This window comes from Lepidochelys kempii, chromosome 7 (genome assembly GCF_965140265.1).
Source record: "Lepidochelys kempii isolate rLepKem1 chromosome 7, rLepKem1.hap2, whole genome shotgun sequence".
Lineage (NCBI taxonomy): Eukaryota > Metazoa > Chordata > Testudines > Cheloniidae > Lepidochelys > Lepidochelys kempii.
In genome coordinates, this window is record NC_133262.1 from 30463827 (window position 1) to 30485541 (window position 21715).

Consider the following 21715-nt stretch of genomic DNA (forward strand, 5'->3'; position numbering starts at 1 on the left):
ATCTGGAAGGGGAGACAATTAAATCCATCAGCAGCTCCGCCGCTGGCTTTGTCTTTTCATATTAAGAGATGGAGGTGGCACTGGTAATTTCAGGAGTGAGGCTTATACTGATGCTCCCACGGTGCATTTCACAGCTGCCTGCCTTCCAAAGTCATGTGGCAGGACTGTAAATCCCGAAGGGGACATTCTGATCAGCCACAAGAGCCCTCTCCCATCCCAGACTTGGGAATAAGACCCAGGAGTCCTGACTCCCAGCCCCCCTGCTCTAGCAATTAGACCTACTCCCCTCCCAGAGATGGGGATAGAAGCCGGAATCCTGACTCCCAGCCACCCTTGCTCTACGCACGAGATTCCATCACCCACCGGAGCTGGGATAGAAACCAGGCCTCCTGGTCCCACCCCCCTACTCTAACTACTAGACCCCATTGCCTTCCCAGAGCCAGGAATAGAAGGAGTTCTGGCTGTCCATGAATGTTTCATACTGGGGGTGTCTATTTCAACAGCTGCTGCCCCAACTTGTCACGCCATCAGAGAGTGGGAGGTGCACTGAGTTCTTAGGAAGTCTGGTAATTACTCACTTCACAGAGGAACAATGGGGACCCAGTACAGAGGGGGAAGGGACATGCTTAGACAACAGCTGCTAATGTCACCACTCAGAGCAGGCTGTCACAAGGCGCTCCGCAGCATCAGCACAAATCACTTCTCCCAGCACTGGAGCCCTGGCTCCTTCTGACAGCTCACGTTCCCAAAAAACACAGCAGAGCTAAGGGTAGAACCCAGGAGTCCTGTCTCTTGAGCCCCACCCTCCACTCTAATCATTAGCTCCCACTCCCCTCCCAGAGATGGGAATAAAACCATCAGTCCTGATTCTAGGCACCCCCCCCGCTCCAACCACTAGATCCCACTCCCCTCCCAGAGCTGGGACTAGAACCCAGGAGTCCTGACTCTCAGCCCCTCCGCTCTAACCACTAGACCCCACTCCCTTCCCAGAGCTGGGACTAGAACCCAGGAGTCCTGACACCCAGACTTTCTGCACACCCCTCCCCCCCCCAGCCAGATTCTACCAAAGCTGACCATGTGGCATATCACTAGAGGTGGCCTGGAATTTTTCGGGAACCAGAATTTTCACTTTATGGGGAATTCCACAATTTATTTGTTTGTTCTGAGGCGAATTTTCAAAATTTCCCACAGAACGAAAATCCTGGAACATTTGGACTTGAGGCCATCAAATCAATCAATTTCCAGTTTATCGTTTCATTTCATTTTTGCTCTTAGATGATATCAAAATATGAAATAGTATATATTAGGCATTATTAAATGTAATATATATCAATATATGACATAATATAAAATATAATATGCATAAATATAATTTTAAAATTAACATTAAATTAGAATTAAATCCTAAATTAAAAATTAAAATTAAAATGAATTAAATGAATTAGCAAAGTCCAATAAACCAGGCAGTGTTGCCTAGTGGCTAAAGCACTGTCTTGGGACTCAGGACTTGTAGGTTCTATGTCCAGCTCTGCCACGGGACTGCTGAGTGACCTTGAGCAGGTCATGTCCCCTCCCTGTGCCTCAGTTTCCCCATCTGTAAACTGGAGATAACACCACTGGCCTCCCTTGTAAAGTGCTTTGAGATCATGGGACTAAAAGCTGTAGTGAAGAACTGACGGTTGTTGTTGTTAGTATAAACCAAATACACTGAAATATCAAAATGATAAAACTGAACCCAAAAGTGCTAAGATTTTGCTTGTGGCACCTTAGAGACTAACAAATTTATTTGAGCATAAGCTTTCGTGAGCTACAGCTCACTTCCCTATTACTTCGACTGTCCTCCTGCATTGCTATGAGCACCTGGCATCTCCTGTTCACCAGAGTGATTTGTCTGGATTTTGTTCAGGGTTTGTACAGAGCCTAGCATCATGGGACCTGCTCCAGGCCTGAACACTTTCCCTTTCTAGCTTTTTGACAAACGCCAGAAGATTTCAACAGAAACTGACTCAGATGCCCACTGGACCATTAATGTTGATTTTCAATAAGTCTTGGAACAGTGGGGAAGTTCCAGAAGGCTGGAAGAAAACTAATGTTGTGCCAATATATAAAAAGGGTAAACGGGATGACCCAGGTAATGACAGGCCTGTCAGTCTGACATCGATCCCGGGCAAGATAATGGAACGGCTGATACGGGTCTTGATTAATAAAGAATTAAAATACGGAGATGTAATTAATGCCAATCAACAGGGGTTTATTGAAAACAGATCCATCAAATGAACGATACCTTTTTATGATGAAATTACAAGTTTCCTTAATAAAGGTAAGAGTGCTGATGTAATACACTCAGACTTCTGTAAGGCATTTGACTTGGTACCGCACAACATTGTGATTAAAAAACTAGGAAGATATAGCATGAACATGGCCCACATTAAATGGATTAATAGCTGGCTAACTGATTGGTCTAAAAATGTAATTGTAAACAGGGAACCGTCATCAAACAGGCGTGTTTCTAGTGAAGTCCCACAGGGATCGGTTCTTAGCCCTACGCTATTTAATATTTTTATTGAAAACCTGGAAGAAAACAAAATCATCAAACTGATCAAGTTTGCAGATGACACAAAAATGGGGGAGTGGTAAATAAGAAAGAATGCAGGTCACTGATACAGAGTGATCTGGATCACTTGGTAAGCCAGGCACAAGCAAACAATATGCGTTTTAATATGGCTAAATGTCAAATGTATATATCTAGGATCAAAGAATCTAGGCCATACATACAGGATGGGGGACTCTCTCCTGGGAAGCAGTGACTCTGCAAAAGATTTGGCGGTCGTGGTGCAGAATCAGCTGAACATGAGCTCCCGGTGCAACGCTGTGGCCATAAGAGCTAGTGAGATCCTTGGATGCATAAGCAGAGAGATCTCGAGCAGGATTAGAAAGGTTATTTTGCCTCTGTATTTGGCAGTGGTACAAAGTCTGTTGGAATCCTGTGTCCAGTTCAGGTACCCACAATTCAAGAAGGATGTGGATAAATCGGAGAAGGCTCAGAGAAGAGCCATGTGAATGACTAAAGGATTAGAGAACATGCCTCATAGTGAAAGACTCAAAGAATTCAAGCTTTTTAGCTAACAAAGAGAAGGTTGAGGGATGACTTGATCCCAGCCTATAAGTACTTCCATGGGCAAAAGATATTAGATAATGGGTTTCTCAGTCTAGCCACCAAAGATCTAACACAACTCAATGGCTGGAAGTTGAAGCTAGACAAATTCAGACTGGAAATAAAGTGTCAATTTTTAACAGCGAGAGTCATTAACCATTGGAAAAACTTATCAAGGGCTGGGGTGGATTTTCCATCACTGACAATTTTTTAATCAAGATCAGATGTTTTTCCAAAAAAAAGATCTGCTCTAGGAATTATTTTGGGGCAGTTCTCTGGCCTGTGTTCTCTACAAAAAGTCAGACTATGATCACAATGGCCCCCGATGGCCTTGGAATCTGTGACTTTATGAAATGTTCATTTTGGACAAAAAGGACATTTTGTGCTGAAACCGTGTTGTGATTCAAAATTTCATCCTGATCTTTTATCTCTTTTGTGAAGACACCTGCCTGGGTCTGCAGGGAGCCTGAGCTGAACGTCCTGAGAAGGAGGAACTGGTCCTGGGCATCCCAAGGGGTGTTAACCCCCAAGCCCACTGCTCTGGATGGGACCGATCTTAACTCCCAGTTTCCCTTGCTGCAGTCTGGATGCCACCCATTACGACTGCTAGGACAGAATCTGCGAGATACCCCTACCCCATCTCATGCTGCTGGTTGGGACAAAGACCCCAATCTCACAGAAATCTGAATATGATTCACCACCATGAAGATGAAGCCTCAACCTGTGCCTGTCTCCTTTTAGACACAAGGCACCCTCAACCTCAACACACCCTATCCAGCTGCTGAAATCTGCCCCCTGCTCTAACCCCTAGGCTATACTCCCCTTCCTGATCCAGGAAAAAAAACTGGGGGTCCGGGCTCCCTGCCCTCCCAGTGCTCTAACTACTAGACTCCATTCCCCTCCCAGATCTAAGGAGAGAACCCTGGAGTTCTGACTCCCAGCCCCTTCTACTTTAACCCATTAGACCCCACTCCCTTCCTACAGCTGGGAATAGAACCCAGGAGTCCTGATGCTTGGATAAGGTTCACATTTAACATACACACAGTGGGAAGTCCAATCTGTGTGCACACACACACACATAAGTTGGCACACATGCACAAAGGGAAATCCAAACTATACACACACACACTCACATCAGCCTCATTATCTCCAGCAGGGGGCAACATCTCATACATACACACACACTCAGAGCTCACTGCTCTGCTCCGGGCAGCTGACAGATTCCATTATTACCCCAGTTCCCCGCTGCAGTCCATCTGGCTCAGAGCTGCAGTGATGGTTTACTAAACTGCAGAGCCGAGGAGCATCCCAGTGGGGTTCTCAGCAGACAGGGAGTCAAGAGGTATGTTCCCATACAGCAGAGCCAGTGGATTTAAGTTTCGACATTCCACCACCACCTCATGCAGGAGGAAATCAGAGCTGTAGTGTTATTATATGTATTATGGTAGCATGTGGAGACCCCTGACATTGGGCTAGGCTAGTCCCTTCCCCACTCACTGCCTCAGTTTCCCCTCCTTATTTTACTATTTAGACTGCAAGCTCTTTGGGGCAGGAGCTGTCACCCTGTGTCTGCACAGTGCCTGGCACTAAGGGGCCCCGATGTCAGCCAGTGTTTGTGCAGCATTCAGCAACAACGGTGACCCCTATCCCAGTCGGGGTCTGTGCAGTGCCTGGCACAATGGGGTCCTGATCTCAGTCAGGTCCTCTAGACGCTACTGTAATACACCTAATAATGAAAGGGATTCCTGGCCACACACTGTAGCCAGGCAGGATGCAATCAGGCTGGCAAGTTGAGCCATCAAGTCCCCACAACCAAGATCAGGTGTTCTGGGAATGAACGCCAGCCAATTAAGAAATACAGTGGGCCCTGGCTCTGTCAAGATGCATCATTCTTAACGCCCACCGGATTCAGCTACTCCATCTCCAGTGCGTCTGCAAAGGACTCGGCTACTGAACGTGGGTGACAAAGATGGACAGATGGGCCCCCCTCCACAACATGGGCTCCCGAATTCAGAGAGCTGTCAGCATGGGACGGTTCGAGACACCGTGGTCTAATGGACAAGAGCACTGAGCTGGGGGGTCAGGGTTATTGATATTTACCATTTGTATTGCAGTAGCACCTAGGGGCCCTAGTCATGAACCAAGACCCCAGTGTGCTAAATGCACAGAACAAAAAGAGGGTTTCTGCCCCCGGGCTTCCAGCCTGAGGATAAGGCAAGAGACAAGAGATGGATGGAGCTAGATGGGCAAGTACAAGTAAACCGTGAGACGGTCATGGGCAGAGACGGTCATGGGCAGCGCGAGGGGCAGCGGGCTCAGCACACCAACAGCCTGACCACTGGCATGTTTTTTGTCAGCATCACAGCAAAGGAGAGTTTTGAGGAGGGCTATGACGGTGGGTAACGAGGTAGCTTTCCAGATTCCTGGGTTCTATTCCTGGCTCTGTGGGGGAGTGGGGTCTAATGGGTTAATGCAGAGGGAAAGCCTAGAAGTCAGCACTCCTAGGTTCTATTCCTGGTTCCGGGAGGAGAGTGGGGTCTAGTGGTCAGAGCAAGGGGGCTGGGAATCAGAACTATTCTCAGCTCTTACAGTGACTTTGCAGGGAAACTGAGGCACAAAGTTCTGATGCCCATCCACTTTTGCTCTAACCCCCATGCCCCACACCCCTCCCAGAGCTGAACCCAGAAGTGTTGGCTCCCAGCCCAATGTCCTAGTTACTGGATTACACCCCCCTCCCAAAGAAAGCTAATGTTTTGAGATAGAAAGGAAACAATTTTATACTTCAAAAAGGATCAGTGGTGGAACAGATGATACCGGACAGTTAACATAAGAATGGCTGTACTGGGTCAGACCAAAGGTCCATCTAGCCCCGTACCCTGTCTTCCGACAGTGGCCAATGCCACGTGCCCCAGAGGGAACGAACAGAACAGGGGATCATCTCTGTCGCCCATGCCCAGCTTCTAGCACCTCGAAGGCTCCTAAGAAACAATTAAGCCACAACCACCCTTCCCCTAGTTCCCATCCACAGCCCTGTGCTATCCCAGCACTGGGCACCACACACACACAGCTCTGCCAATACCCCTCTATCCCAACCTGCAACCCCCTGCTCTCCCAGCCCCAGGATCTCCAGGGTGGCTCGTACCTGCTTGGCCAGTCTGACGGCATCATTGGTGAGTTTGGTACGGAGCTGGGAGTCGAGGTGAGCCGCCGGGGCAATCTCCACAACCTTTTGGTGCCGCCTCTGGATGGAGCAGTCCCTCTCGTAAAGGTGCACCACATTCCCATACTTGTCCCCTGCAGAGAAGGGAAAGTCAATGCTGATTCCCTTCCAGGGACTGGGTACCCTGGGTCACGTGTAGAAGAGACTCCAGGCAGGCAACACCCAGCCAGTGTCCCCCAACTGTGGTGCTGGATCAGAGCCAGCGCCCCTTAGAGGGGAAAGGCCCTGGTTTCACTCCCTGCCCCTGTGAGCCAGCCAGTCCCCCCGCCTGGGGCTGGATTGGAGCCAGCACCCTGTGGAGGGGAAATGCCCTGCGTCCCATTCCCTGCCCCTATGAGTCAGCCAGTCCCCCTGCCCTGGGGCTGGATCAGAGCTGGTGCCCCCTAGAGAGGAAAGAAGCTGTGTCTCATTCCCTGCCCCCCTAAGTCAGCCAGTTCACCCTGGGCTGGATCAGGGAGGCAGAGGGATATTAGGGCTCACCCAGAATCTGGACCTCAATGTGTCTTGGCTTCTCAATGAACTTTTCCACAAAGAGAGCCCCGTTCCCAAAAGCAGCCAGCGCCTCCGAGAACGCCCGGGTGTAATTCTCCTCCAGCTCCTGTAGGGGGCAGATAGGTGAGAGATTGACTCAGTAGTGCGGCCTAATGAACAGAGCATTTGACTAGGACTCAGGACTCCTGGGTTCTATTCTCAGCTCTGGGAGAGGACTCAGGTCTGGTGGGCTGGGCCGCTGGAGTATAAGTGGCTGGGAGTCTGGGTTCTATTCCCAGTTTTCCCACTGACTTACTGGTGATCTTTGGCAAATTATGAGGTTGGGGTTCCCATTGTCCCTTGTGTTGCACAGAGACAGTCCCTGCCCTGAAAAGTTCACAGTCTAAAAAGACACAGGGTGAGAGGGGAAACTGCCCAAGAAGGAAAGGGACCTGCCCAAGCTCCACACCAGAGCCAGGGATAGAACCCAGGCATCCTACCTCCCACTCCAGCACCCATGCTGCCACTATAAAGGTAAGGTCCCTTCAGTCCCTGCTACCATCCACTTTGGAGCAAAGGGTAAAATTAGGGCACCTCTCTCTCTGCTGTGCTATAGAGTGCGTCCTCCAGGCAGTGTAGAGATGTCACACTTCCTGTACACTCTTCATGCAGCCTCGGGGTTTCCTGGGGCTCGCTTCAGACTGGGAGCAAAGACAAAGCAGCCCAGCGCAGGGCTAGCATAGGCTGCAGCCTGAGAGTAGCAGGACTTTTTTGATCATATTTCTGTATATAGTTTCCATTCCCAATAAAAGGTTTGTCTTGAAACCACGCTAAGATACCGCATCTGTTTTCGCCACCCAGCGACCTCCAGGAGGGGAAATTAAAGAGATGTAGCTGTCCTCTGGCAAGGGGGTGCAGAGATGAGAGATGATACATGGGAGATGGTTTGGCATAGGGACACAGGAAGCCAGCACTGTGGCTGGGAGGTTTGCACATGGGACGCATAGGAGAAGGCTCTCGCACCATCAACACGCCAGCCAATCAGAGTAGCTGCAACTGCACCAGCCACAGGAGCAGAAGCTGCAGATGCCACTGATGCTCTCAGCCCCAGAAGCTGAGGCCAGGAAGCCAGAAGGGTATTAAGGGCAGGTGTGTCTTTGCTCTGGAATCAATGGTACCTCATAGCTGCGCACGACCCTCATGCCCCGTCCACCTCCGCCATACGCAGCTTTGAAGATGATAGGGAAGCCATACTTGTTGGAGAACTCATGGGCCTCACTGAGAGATGATATTGGGGAGTCAGTGCCCGGCACCACAGGGACCCCTAGGAGAGAGCAGATACAGGCATGTCATTCCCAGCTTCGCCACTGACCTTGGGCAAAGCCCATCCCCACTCAGTGCCTCAGTTTCCACTTCCACCCTTTGTCTAATTAGAGCATGAGCTTTTCAGGGCAGGGACTGCCTCTCACAGTGTGTCTGTACAGCACCTGGTACAACAGGGGCCCTGCTTTCAGGTGGGATCTACACAGTGCCCAACATGATCGGGGTCCCTATCTCAGTTGGGCAATCTAGGAACTACTGTAATAAATTTAATGAGAGTGGCTTGCCCCAGCCTACACAGTGAGTCATGGGCAGAGCCATCTAAGATGCAGCACTTCCAGCAACACAGCGCCCCCTAGTGCCACTCAGGGGTCAGCCCTGCCTGCATGGAAATGCACCCCACACTGCTCTCCCCACCCCATGCCCTGCAGCACAGCAGCCCCTAGTACCACACTGGGGCCAGCACTGTCTGCGAGGGGAGAGCACCCCCTACCTGAAGCAATGGCGATGGCGCGGGCTTCCACCTTGTCACCCATCTTGCGTACCACCTCTGGGCTGGGGCCGATGAAGTGTATTCCAGCATCACTGCAAGCCTGAGCGAAGTCCGAGCGCTCAGACAGGAAACCGTAGCCGGGGTGCACAGCATCCACTTCATTCTCCTAGGGACACCGACACAGTGGGAGAGGCATTAGAAAAATGGCACATTGGCTCTTTAAAATCCACAGGCCTTCAAGTGCCCAGAAGATTAGGGAAACTGAGGCACGGAATGGGGCCAGTTGAATGTCAGAGGCAGGATAGAACCCAGGAGTCCTGGCACCCAGTTCCCTGCGCTGTAATCTACCAGACCCCATTCCCTTCCCAGACTCAGGAACAGAACTCCCAGCCCAACCCTCAAGCCAATCTAATGTGTAATTATTAATCATAATTAGGGCTGTCAATTAATAGCAGTTAACTCAAGCGATTAATGGAAAACAAATTAGCTACATAAAAAATAGTCACAATTAATCACAGTCTTAATCGCACTGTTAAACAATAATAGAATACCAACTGCAATTTATTATAAATATTTTTGGATGTTTTTCTATATTTTCAAACACATTGATTTCAATTACAACACAGAGTACAAAGTGTACAGCGTTTACTTTCTATTACAGCAGTGCCATGCGAACGCCTGTTCTCACTTTCTGGTGACATTGTAGATAAGAAGCGGGCAGCATTAAGTCCCGTAAATGTAAACAAACTATTTGTCTTAGTGACTGGCTGAACAGAAGTAGGACGGAGTGGATTTGTAGGCTCTAAAGTTTAACATTGTTTATATTATTAGTAATTAATCAACATACAACAATATAACAATTGTGTTATATAATAATTACATATATAGGTAAAAGAAATCTACATTGTCAGTCGCACTTTCACCATCGAGATTGCACTGCAATACTTGTCTGAGGTGAACGGAAGTCTGTTTCTTTTGTTTATCTTTTTTACAGTGCAAATATTTGTAATCCAAACTAATAATAGGAAGTGAGCACCGTACACTGCGTATTCTGTGTTGTAACTGAAATCAATATATTTGGAAATGTAGGAAAACATCCTAACAGATTTATAAGAAATTTCAATTAGGAGTCTATTATTGTGTAGCTGTGCGATTAAGACTACAATTAATTGTGACCCTTTTTAATCTCCCGATTAATTGCAATTAATTTTTAATAATTTGACAGCCCTAATATAATTGCTCATGATTACACATAATATTAATTATGAATCCCATCCTCGTCGGTCACTTTGCTTTGGGGGGGAGGGATAGCTCAGTGGTTTGAGCACTGGCCTGCTAAACCCAGGGTTGTGAGTTCAATCCTTGAGGGGGCCATTTGGGATCTGGGGCAAAAATTGGGGATTGGTCCTGCTTTGAGCAGGGGGTTGGACTAGATGACCTCCTGAGGCCCCTTCCAACCCTGATATTCTATGATTCTATGAATTGTAACCCCTGCCCCTCACGTTCCTCTCATACCTTGGCTACTTTGATGATGTCAGGAATGTGCAAATACGCCTGGACTGGGGGCAATCCCTTCCCAATGAGATAAGCCTCATCCGCCTTCTGTCTGTGCATGTGCCCTGTGTCCTGCTCGGAATAGACGGCCACTGTCCGGATCCCCAGCTCGGTGCAGGCTCGGAACACCCGGATGGCAATTTCCCCTGCAACACACACACCAAAGAGTGACCCACAGGGGTTTGTGCATGGAGGCAAAGGAGTGTAACCGGCTGCCTGAGTCTGCAGAGAGCCTGAGCCAATCATGCTGCGAGTGGGAAGCTGCCCAAGTGTGACTGGCACGTCAACGATGCCTGAGCTGATCATTCCCAGGGGGAAGCTGACCCAGGGCATCTCAATGGAGTGTTTGCTCCCTGCCCCACTGCCCTGGGGGGCCGTACCAACCCCACCCTAAGGAAACTCAGTGTAGGGCAGGAGGGGCTCAGCTCCCTGACCCAAGGCTGCTGGAATCAGTATGGGAGGGGGGAGCTTCCAGCCTTGGTTCTCTGGGAGGGAACACCCTCTGCCACTGTCGTGGGGGGTCATGGTCATGGGACAGGATGGGGCCTCAGCATGGCCACAGAGGAGTTTCTGGGATCCACTGCTGGGGTGGGGTGGCAGCAATGGGGGCAGGGTGCATCTCTTACCTCTGTTGGCCACCATGACTTTCTTGATGGGCTTGTACTCCACCCGCTGGGTGCTCTGGAAGGCGGCATGGATCAGGGAGAGGCGCTTGGCACGCAGGAACCCGAGGCCCCCTCTCACGAAACACAGCTGCAGCATCTGGGGAGACACACGCAGGGGGGCACGTCAGGGTGATGCAAAGGGCAGCACGTGTAGGGAACAGGCACCCCTCTGCAAAGGCTCCCAGACACCAGGGACAGCGGGGAAAGGTTTGGGAGAAGAACCCCCTGCTTCAGTGATTGGGTATGAATATACCAGAGAAAGAGCTCCCTGCAGCCAGATGCCTGACCAACCAGGGCCTCCTGCAGCCAGATCTCCACCTAACCAGAGGCAAAAGGGCTATTTGCAGCCGAGGAGGATGTCTCCCTGGGACTAGTGCCTTAGAGGCGAATGGATGTGAATTCTGCCCTTGGATGAATGAGTCTGAATTCAGAGTGACCCTCATGCTATTTCATCTTGATTATTGTTTGTGTTGCAGCAGCGTCTACAGGACCCAACTGAAATCAGGGCCTCCACTGTGCCAGGCACTGCACAACCCCGACCAAGTCTGGGACCCCGTCAACGGCACAAACCCAGAGATCAAGGACTCCCTTGTACTGGGTACTGCGCAGACCCTGACTGAGATTGGGACCCCTGTAGCGCTGGGTGAAGGATGGCCCGGGGTATGGGAGGAGGGAGAATGGGGGGGGGCACACAGAACCCCCGGCAGATGGGAGGTGTTGCAGCGAGTGTCTGAAATAGAAGCAGATGGTTGGGTGGCACCCAGGGAGCATGGGGGAAATGGAGGGCAGCCATGCACCCGGCCAGCACAGCCTACAAAGCGTGTGACCCTTTCGTTCTCAACTTCAACAGCTGTAAAGGGCTGTTCGTGCAGCAGCCCGAGGAACCTGTCTGCAGCTAGCAAGCGCCTTGCGGTTAAACAGGGAAGTGGTAAAAAAATCACCAGGCGTTTAGCAGCAGATTTATTTTTACAGCTGAGAATCAATAGTGCCCCGGGTCCAAAATTAGCTTTCAGGTGTCGTCAGGCTCTGGGCTGGCTTCTCCCCCCAGTCAGGTCCTTGGAAATGAGACAAGTGGAACAAAGGAGACGCTAACACAGCAAAGGCAAAGTGGCAGCTTGGCCTGGATAATATTGTCAGGGACTGGGTGCGTGAGAGAGAACTGAGTGGAGGGGAATGGGATATGGGGCCTTTCTCCTTGAGAGGGCACCAGCTCCAGTCCGGGTCCATGGCAGGGGACTGGCTGGCTATGCAGGGTCGGGAATGGAATATGGGGTCTTTTCCACCCTGGGGGTGCCATCTCTGATACAGCCCCAGGCTCAGAGGACTGGCTGGCTCAGAGGGGTGTGGACTGGGAAATAGGTCATGGGGCCTTTCCCCTTTAGGGGGCACCGGCGCCGAGCTGGCTCCAGGTTGGGGGGGCTGTCTAGGAAAACTGGCTGGGTGCTGTCCCTCTGTGACCCAGGGTCCCCACTCCCTGGAAGAGGATAGGCACTGATCCCCCCTTCTCTGCAGCAACACATAGGGCAATGTGGTGCATTGTTATGAGCCTCTCCTTAGGAGGCAGGTTTTCCTGCCCTTGGATTGTTCTTGTGGCTCTTTCTTTGCAATGATTCGAAGTGCGCACCCCAGAGCTGGAAGCAGTATTGAAGTCACAGATGATGCATACAGAGGTGATGCCACTTCCCCCTCCTGCTCGACCCCCCACCCCCCCGCTGATCCACCCCAGGATCATGTGAGATCGCAGCCCTCGCATTGCGGCAGTAGCTCACGGTCATTTGGTTTACAGAACCGAGTCCTTTGTGGAGCCCCTGAATTCCAGGGTATAGCCCCTGTCCTGTAATGCACCTGATGTGCCCTGTGCCTGGAGGTACGCCCTTGCCTCAGGCTGTATTCGAGCGCACCTTGCTCAAATGACCCTAGGTTCCCAGCGGCCAAGCTCCCTTTGTGCAACTGACCCCTTCACCATTGTTCTTTCCCCCTCCGCCGAGCTTTGCACCAACTGAAAACTTTACCAGGCACAGGTAGTGACTGTGTGAGCCCCCGAATCATGCCCGGAACTCACAGCCAGCAGGCGTCCCAACATTGCAAACCCAGACATTCAAAAATCATGAGGAGGGCCCTACCAAATCCACGGCCATGAAAAGCACAGACCGTGAAATCTGGTCTCCCCGGTGAAATCTCATCTCTTGTGTGCTTTTACCCTATACTATACAGATTTCCTGGGGGAGACCAGCGTTTCTCAAACTGGGGGCTGCCATAAATATAAAGAGAAGGGTTTCTGTATACAGTGTTATAAAATCCCTCCTGGCCAGAGACAACATCCTGTTACCTGTCAAGGGTTAAGAAGCTCAGCTAACCTGGCTGGCACCTGATCCAAAGGACCAATAAGGGGACAAGATATTGTCAAATCTTTGGGGGGGTGGGCAGGGGAAGCTTTTGTTGTGCTCTTTGTTTACGTGGTTGTTCTCTTTTGGGACTGAGAGAGGCCAGACGGAAATCAACCTTCTCCAACCCATCCTAATCCAAGTCTCCAATATTGTAGTCAGTATAGGTAAGCCAGGCAAGGCGGATTAGTTTATCCTTTGTTTTATGTGAATTTTCCCTGTGTTAAGAGGGAGGTTTATTCCTGTTTTCTGTAACGTTAAGGTTTTGCCCAGAGGGGGATCCTCTGTGTTTTGAATCTGAATACTCTGTAAAGTATTTTCCATCTGATTTTACAGAGATGATTTTTACCTTTCTTTTTTTTTAATAAAATCCTTCTCTTAAGAACCTGACTGATTTTTCCTTTGTTCCAAGATCCAGGGGTTTGGGTCTTTGATGATTTTGTAACCAATTGGTTAGGATATTATCCTCAAGCCTCCCCAGGAAAGGGTGTGTGTAGGGTTTGGGGAATATTTTGGGGGAAGACATCTCCAAGTGGGCTCTTTCCCTGTTCTTTGTTTAAAACGCTTGGTGGTGGCAGCATACGGTTCAAGGCCAAGGCAAAGTTTGTACCTTGGGGAAGTTTTTAACCTAAGCTGGTAAGAATAAGCTTAGGGGTCTTTCATGCGGGTCCCCACATCTGTACCCTAGAGTTCAGAGTGGGGCAGGAACCCTGACAGGGGTCCTGACCAAAATGGAGTTGCGGAGGTGGGGGGGGGGGGTTACCAGGTTATTTTAGGGGCGTCATGGTATTGCCACCCTTACTTCTGCGCTGCCTTCAGAGCTGGGCGGCCGAAGAATGGTGGCTGCTGACTGAAGGCCCAGCTCTGCAGGCGGCAGCACAGAAGTAAGGGTGATAATACCATACCAGGCCATCCTTACTTCTGCGCTGCTGCTGGCAATGGCTGTCTTCAAGGCTGGGCTCCCGGCCAGCAGCCGCTGCTCTCCAGCTGCCCAGCTCTGAAGGCAGAGCCACCACCAGCAGCAGCACAGTAAGGTTAGCAGTAATCCAAGTAAGAAGTAAGGTTAGCAGTAATGCAACCCCCCCCTGCAATAACCGTGTGACCCCCCCCCACAACTCCTATTTGGGACAGGACCCCTACAATTACAACACAGTGACATTTCAGATTTAAATTGCTGAAATAATGAAATTTACTTTTTTAAAAATTGTATGACTGTGAAATTGACCAAAATGGACCGTGAATTTGGTAGGGCCCTAGTCATGAGTCAGGCCCCTCAAAATCATGAGATCGTCTTAAAAAGCATGAGATTTTTTAAAAGAATAAATATCCGGTTCTTTTTATTTAGCCTTCAGGGGTCCCATTTTCAATTTTTCTCCCTAAATTGAACTGGCAGAAATTGTTTGGAAATGAAAAACTGACAGGCTCACATGCCTCCAGGATTTAAGAAAACACACCAGGAAGGTTACGGGTTGGCTTGATCACAGTCTATAAGTACCTACAGGAGGAAGAGATAATTGATAAAAGAGGGCTCTTCAGTCTAGCAAAGGTCTAACAAGATCCAGTGGCTGGAATTTGAAGCTGGACAAATTTGGACATGGAATAATAAGGTGCACTTTTTTTTTTTTCACAGTGAGAATTAACCATAAGAACAATTTACCAGGGGATGTGGTGGATTCTCCATCACTGGCCATTTTAAAATCAGCTTGTGATGTTTTTCTAAAAGCTCTGCTCTAGTTCAAATGGGAATTAATTCAGGGCCAGGCCTATGAGCTGTTATGCAGAATGTCTGACTAGCTGATCAGTAGTCCCTTCTGGCCTAAGAACCTCTGAAATATCACCAGAGTTGTCAGTAGTATTATAACCACCATGATCCACAGTCCATTTCAGAGTCACTGCTTTCCCCCATCCAGTAGCATTCCACCAAGCCACACAGTGGGCCAGGAGACAGCTTCATCATGGAGCGAACTGTGATGGAAATAATTTGTTAGCAAATCGCCTAATCTCCTGGAGCCAAATAGCAAAAAGCACCCTCTTTCCTCTAATTAAGTACAAAACACAGATAAAAAAAAAGCCCAGTACTGGTTTCCTCTGGCTTCTTTGGGAGTCAGGAAGGTAGAAAGTGACTGCAAATGCCTCCCAACCTCTCTTAACGAGATTTTCACCATTCCAGGCTTTAGGCATGCCAGGAGCAACACAGTGTACAATTCTGTCTCCCTTAGATCTGCTTTCCTACTTTGGTTTTTCTGCACAGATCCAACACTTTTTATAAACCTCACCCAGCGTAAGAGAATTTCAGAAAGAGAAACGGATGTCGGGTTGGTATTTCAAGAGAGAATTGCAACTAAAAAGCCCCACAAAACACAGGCACTGTTGTGGATAACTCAGAACTGGGAGTCAGGATGCCTGGGTTCTATTTACAGCTCAGCCACTGACCTCACAGAATCATAGCAGTGTAGGGCTTGAGAGGCCATCAAATCCAGCCCCCTGCATTGAGGCAGGACCAGCTAAACCTCGACCCTCCCTGGCAGGTGTTTGTCCAGCTTTTCTTAAAAATCGCCAGTGATGGGGATTACACAACTCCCTTGGAAGCCTGTTCCAGAGCTTAACTGCCCTTAGAGTCAGAAAATTTTTCGTAATATCTGACCTCAATCTCCATTGCTGCCGATTAAGCCCATGACTTCTTGTCCTGCCTTCAGTGGACATGGAGAACAACTGCCTTCAGTGGACATGGAGAAAAGTCACAGTCCACTTTATAGCAGCCCTTAACATATCTGAAGACTTTCAAGTCTCTCCTCAGTCTCTTTTCTCAAGACTATATGCCCAGAGTTTGTAACCTTTCCTCATAGATCAGGTTGTCTTCTAAACTTTTTTCATTTTTAGTGCTCTCCCCTCGACTCTCTCGAATTTATCCACACCTTTCCTGAAGTGTGGAGCTCAGAACTGCACACAGTACTCCAGCTGAGGCCTCCCCAGTGTTGAGCAGCAAGGGACAATTACCTTCCACGTCTTACGTACAACACTCCTGTTAATATACCCCAGAACGATATTCGGCTTTTTCACAACCACATCACATATTTGACTCATATTCAATTGGTGCTCCACTATCACCCCCAGATCCTTTGCTGCAGTATTGCTGCCTAGCCAGTTATTCCCCATTTTGTAGCTGAGCATTTCATTTTTCCTTCCTAAGTGCAGGGGCTTTGCAGGTATCTTTATTGAATTTCATCCTGTTGATTTCAGACCAATTCTCCAATTTGTTTTGAAATCTAATCCTGTCCTCCAAAGTGCATGCAACCCCTCCCAGCTTGGTGTCATCTGCAAATTTTATAAGCATAGTCTGCACTCCAGTATCTGAGTTACCAATGAGAACATTGAATAGAACCAGACGCAGGAATAATCCCCGAGGGACCGCACTAGATATCTCCTCCCAGTTTGACAGTGACCCATTGATAACTACTCTGAGAGTATGGTCTTTCAACCAGCTGAACACCCACTTCACAGTAACTGTGTTTAGCCACAGTTCCCTAGTTTGCTTATGTGACTGTAATGTGGGACTGTGCCAAAAGCCTTACTAAAATCAAAACATACCACATCTACTGCTCCCCCTCCTCCCCCGCACTAGACCAGTAAACCCATGAAAGAAGGAACTTAAGCTAGTTTGGCATGATTTGTTCTTGACAAATCCATGCTGGCTATTTCTTATCACCCAAGTCACTTTCCAGTTAGGTTGGATACTGGCTGGACCCTTACCAAGACTGGGGAACCCCATAGAATCATAGAATATCAGGGTTGGAAGGGACCCCAGAAGGTCATCTAGTCCAACCCCCTGCTCGAAGCAGGACCAATTCCCAGTTAAATCATCCCAGCCAGGGCTTTGTCAAGCCTGACCTTAAAAACCTCTAAGGAAGGAGATTCTACCACCTCCCTAGGTAACGCATTCCAGTGTTTCACCACCCTCATAGTGAAAAAGTTTTTCCTAATATCCAATCTAAACCTCCCCCACTGCAACTTGAGACCATTACTCCTCCCTCTGTCATCTGATACCATTGAGAACAGTCTAGAGCCATCCTCTTTGGAACCCCCTTTCAGGTAGTTGAAAGCAGCTATCAAATCCCCCCTCATTCTTCTCTTCTGCAGACTAAACAATCCCAGCTCCCTCAGCCTCTCCTCATAACTCATGTGTTCTAGACCCCTAATCATTTTTGTTGCCCTTCGCTAGACTCTCTCCAATTTATCCACATCCTTCTTGTAGTGTGGGGCCCAAAACTGGACACAGTACTCCAGATGAGGCCTCACCAATGTCGAATAGAGGGGAACGATCACGTCCCTCGATCTGCTCGCTATGCCCCTACTTATACATCCCAAAATGCCATTGGCCTTCTTGGCAACAAGGGCACACTGCTGACTCATATCCAGCTTCTCATCCACTGTCACCCCTAGGTCCTTTTCCGCAGAACTGCTGCCTAGCCATTCGGCCCCTAGACTGTAGCGGTGCATTAGATTCTTCCATCCTAAGTGCAGGACCCTGCACTTATCCTTATTGAACCTCATCAGATTTCTTTTGGCCCAATCCTCCAATTTGTCTAGGTCCTTCTGTATCCTATCCCTCCCCTCCAGCGTATCTACCACTCCTCCCAGTTTAGTATCATCCGCAAATTTGCTGAGAGTGCAATCCACACCATCCTCCAGATCATTTATGAAGATATTGAACAAAACCGGCCCCAGGACCGACCCCTGGGGCACTCCACTTGACACCGGCTGCCAACTAGACATGGAGCCATTGATCACTACCCATTGAGCCCGACAATCTAGCCAGCTTTCTACCCACCTTATAGTGCATTCATCCAGCCCATACTTCCTTAACTTGCTGACAAGAATACTGTGGGAGACTGTGTCAAAAGCTTTGCTAAAGTCAAGAAACAATACATCCACTGCTTTCCCTTCATCCACAGAACCAGTAATCTCATCATAAAAGGCGATTAGATTAGTCAGGCATGACCTTCCCTTGGTGAATCCATGCTGGCTGTTCCTGATCACTTTCCTCTCATGCAAGTGCTTCAGGATTGATTCTTTGAGGACCTGCTCCATGATTTTTCCAGGGACTGAGGTGAGGCTGACTGGCCTGTAGTTCCCAGGATCCTCCTCCTTCCCTTTTTTAAAGATGGGCACTACATTAGCCTTTTTCCAGTCATCCGGGACTTCCCCCGTTCGCCACAAGTTTTCAAAGATAATGGCCAATGGCTCTGCAATCACAGCCGCCAATTCCTTCAGCACTCTCGGATGCAACTCGTCCGGCCCCACGGACTTGTGCATGTCCAGCTTTTCTAAATAGTCCCGAACCACCTCTATCTCCACAGAGGGCTGGCCATCTCTTCCCCATTAATCCTGGCACTGCACAGAGCACAATGAGGGGCTCCGGGTGCTGCACAGACCCCTGACCGAGATCAGGGCCCCCACTGTGCTAGGTGCTGCACAGACACCAGAGGCAGTCCCTGCCTCAGAGAGCTTACAATATACATAGACAAACGCTGGGTGACTTGCCCAAGATCAGAGCTCAGAACAGTCCTAATCCTTCCCTGCTCTAATCACTAGACCCCACTCCTCTCCCAGAGCAGGGACTAGCACCCAGGAGTCCTGGCTCCAACCCAGTGGCCTTATCCACCAGACCTCATTGCCTCTGACTTAGCCTCTTAAGGAATGGGGATTTAGCCATGAAGCAACATGTAATTTGTTCCAAGGCAGCCTGCTTCCGTCGTCCATTCAGCAGGCTCACCAACTCTGGCGCCTGGCTCACGAGATCCCTGAAAGTTGGCTTCTATTTACATGTGCTTGTGACTGCAATAAAGAGCCAGACATGAGACTCTAATGGGTTTGCACCCGTCAGACTGAATTTGCCAGAAGTCCTTTTAAAGCGTGTGAAACATCACTACTCTTGGCTCTTTCAGGCATGGGAGACAGGGCCCAAATTTCTGTGCCCGGGACGTGGTGAAGAACACACACATTACAAGAGATTAGCCCAATTCAGGCAGGCTTTTCACAGTGTTCGGGCATAGACATATGTGTGCAGCAGAGACCAAACTGTACTTGTTCAAAATGAGAAGTTTTGATCTTTTGATTCGAAAGAACTTTTTGCTTTGAAATTTCCCTTTCATTTTTTTTTAAAGCTGGAAACAAAACATTTTGTTCAACCCAAAATGATTTTTTTTTCAACTTTTCAATTCGCCAAAAATTGCAGATAATGTTGTGCTCAGTTCGACTCAACACGATTTTCTCGATTTTTGGAATCGCTAACTAACAAAAAAAAATCTGTTATTTGACACCCTCTACTTTTAACCTCATCGGAGCTTAGAAAAATGTGGGCACCAGGGATTGAAATTCATCCTGGCCCCACTGCTGAGAATACAGTGAGCGATGAATTCCTTTCCAGTCCTTCCTGTTTGGATAATCTCACCCTCAAATCATGTCCTTCCACCTGCCATCTTGCTTCTCCCATGCTGCAACTCTTCTGTGATTACATCAGCCACCACTAGGGGCATAAACCAGTCATTTAGCCCATTTGAAAGCCTGGAATCCCTGCTCCCAAATGGCATCAGCCATTCATCCCTCACCTCAGAGGCTCAGCAGTTTCCCCTTTCACTCTTTTTTACCATGCATGTGTCGACTGTAAGCTCTTCAGAGCAGGACTAGTGGGCAGGGCACTACACTGGCCATCAGTACACTGGGGTTCTATTCCCAGCTCTGCCACCGACCCTGGGCATCCATGGACCTTCCCCTCTCTGGGCATCTGTTTCCCCTCCAACCCTTTGTCTATTTAGAATGTGAGCTCTTCGGGGCAGGGGCTGCCTCTCACTGTGTGTCCGAGCAGTGCCTGGCACAATGAAGGGCTCTATCTCAGTCGGGGTCTATGCAGTGCCCAGCACAACATGGGCCCCCCCGATCTTGGCTGGGATCTGTGCAGCGGCTGTTGTCAGTCAGGGCCACTAAACACTTCCATGATGACAGAAGGGTATAAGGACAGTACGAAAAAGCTCACGCCTCAATGGATGGATTCGGCGCCATTATTGTCCATTGGATGAGCACTACCTTTCCATTCCAGGTAGCCACATATGTGTCCCGTGGAGCCATAGCAGCAGCTGTCAATATCACTGATGCCGAGAGGAGAAAACTGTACACAGGGGCTCTGCAATGATCCATTTCTTAATGCCAGTCATTTTGGGGCCTTCAACCAGAGACCCCAGCCCAGATAATGGACAAGTGGTAGCTAATTCCTCTCCATCCCTGAAACACCAGAGTCACCTTTACTGATGAGCAAACAGGGACCATTCAAAGTGGCTGCGATTTCCCTATAGCTCCCGAATTGAGACAGTTCACCAGAGAAATGAGGATCTATAAAACAATCGGCAAATGTTAGCAGAGCCAGTGCAACAGCACCAGGGAGGTGCTAAGACAGGTGACCCATCCTGCAAGCTTCAGAACACCCCCCCACACACCCCTCAGCCACTGGGTGCCCGTCAGCAGGCAGGCAGCTCCCTGCATGACCAAGAGTTGCCTTCCATGGATATTTATGCATCCCCTGCTTTGCTCATTCCTTCTCAGACCAGCTACGCATGGGCAAGCAGAGCAGTATGGATCCAGCTTCTATCAGCTGGGTCTGGCTAATGCGCTGCTGTTGGTTTCCAAAAATATGGCTTTGCGGGGGAGAGGGAAGAGGCTGCCAAGCTTTTATCGTCGAATGCCCAATTGCACATGCCTAAGTGGCAGTTTTATGGCACACAGTGGGGGTCTATTCAGAAGCACAGCTCTGGATTGCAATGAGAAATCTCATTACTGTTTGCTAGCCGTTCTGCGCCGAATGCAAAGCAAAGTAGGGTTGTACAGATTCAGCCAGACGTCTGGCTCCAGCTGAGCCAGCAAGGTGGGATGAGGATGCCCCATCCCTACCCACAGAAACGATTTGGGGCCTGGAAAACAATGCCTTCCAGTGAGAGGCTGAAGGCGCGCCAGCTGGTTAACTTCTCCAAAAGATCAAGAGGTGACTTGATTGCAGTGTACAAGGACCTTCGTGGGAAGAAAATCCTGGGTCTTAAAGGGCTCTTTAATCTAGCGGAGAGAGGTAGACCAAGAAGAACCAATGGCTGAAAGTTAAAGCTAGACACATTCACATTAGAAATAAGGCACACATGTTTAATGCCGTAGGAGATTAACCATTGGAACAAATTCCCAAGGGCAGTGGTGGATTCTCCATCTGACTTCACACCCAGACTGGAAGCCTTTCTGGAAGATGCTTTAGTCTGGCATGAGTTAGTGAGCTCAACGCAGAGGTAAATGGGTGACATTCTCTGGCCTGCACTATACAGGAGGTTAGAGTAGAGGATCTAATGGACCCTTCTGGCCTTAAAAATTTATGCATCCAGTTCCCAACCGAGAAAGGTGAAAATATCATCTCTACTGATG

At 49.1% G+C, this 21715-nt stretch overlaps 1 protein-coding gene across 8 annotated transcripts in view; it reads right to left on the reverse strand.

Moving 5' to 3' along the window:
- Positions 1–21715, reverse strand: part of PC (pyruvate carboxylase) — a 236720-nt gene that overhangs the window by 116980 nt on the left and 98025 nt on the right. For all 8 annotated transcript variants that reach the window (XM_073351710.1, XM_073351709.1, XM_073351708.1 and 5 more), the window contains 6 exons: positions 10839–10974; positions 10174–10358; positions 8659–8824; positions 8024–8169; positions 6855–6972; positions 6297–6448 (listed from right to left, as the gene is read on the reverse strand). In XM_073351710.1, coding sequence (XP_073207811.1) covers positions 6297–6448; positions 6855–6972; positions 8024–8169; positions 8659–8824; positions 10174–10358; positions 10839–10974 — 903 coding nt within the window. The remainder of the gene's footprint in view (positions 1–6296; positions 6449–6854; positions 6973–8023; positions 8170–8658; positions 8825–10173; positions 10359–10838; positions 10975–21715) is intronic.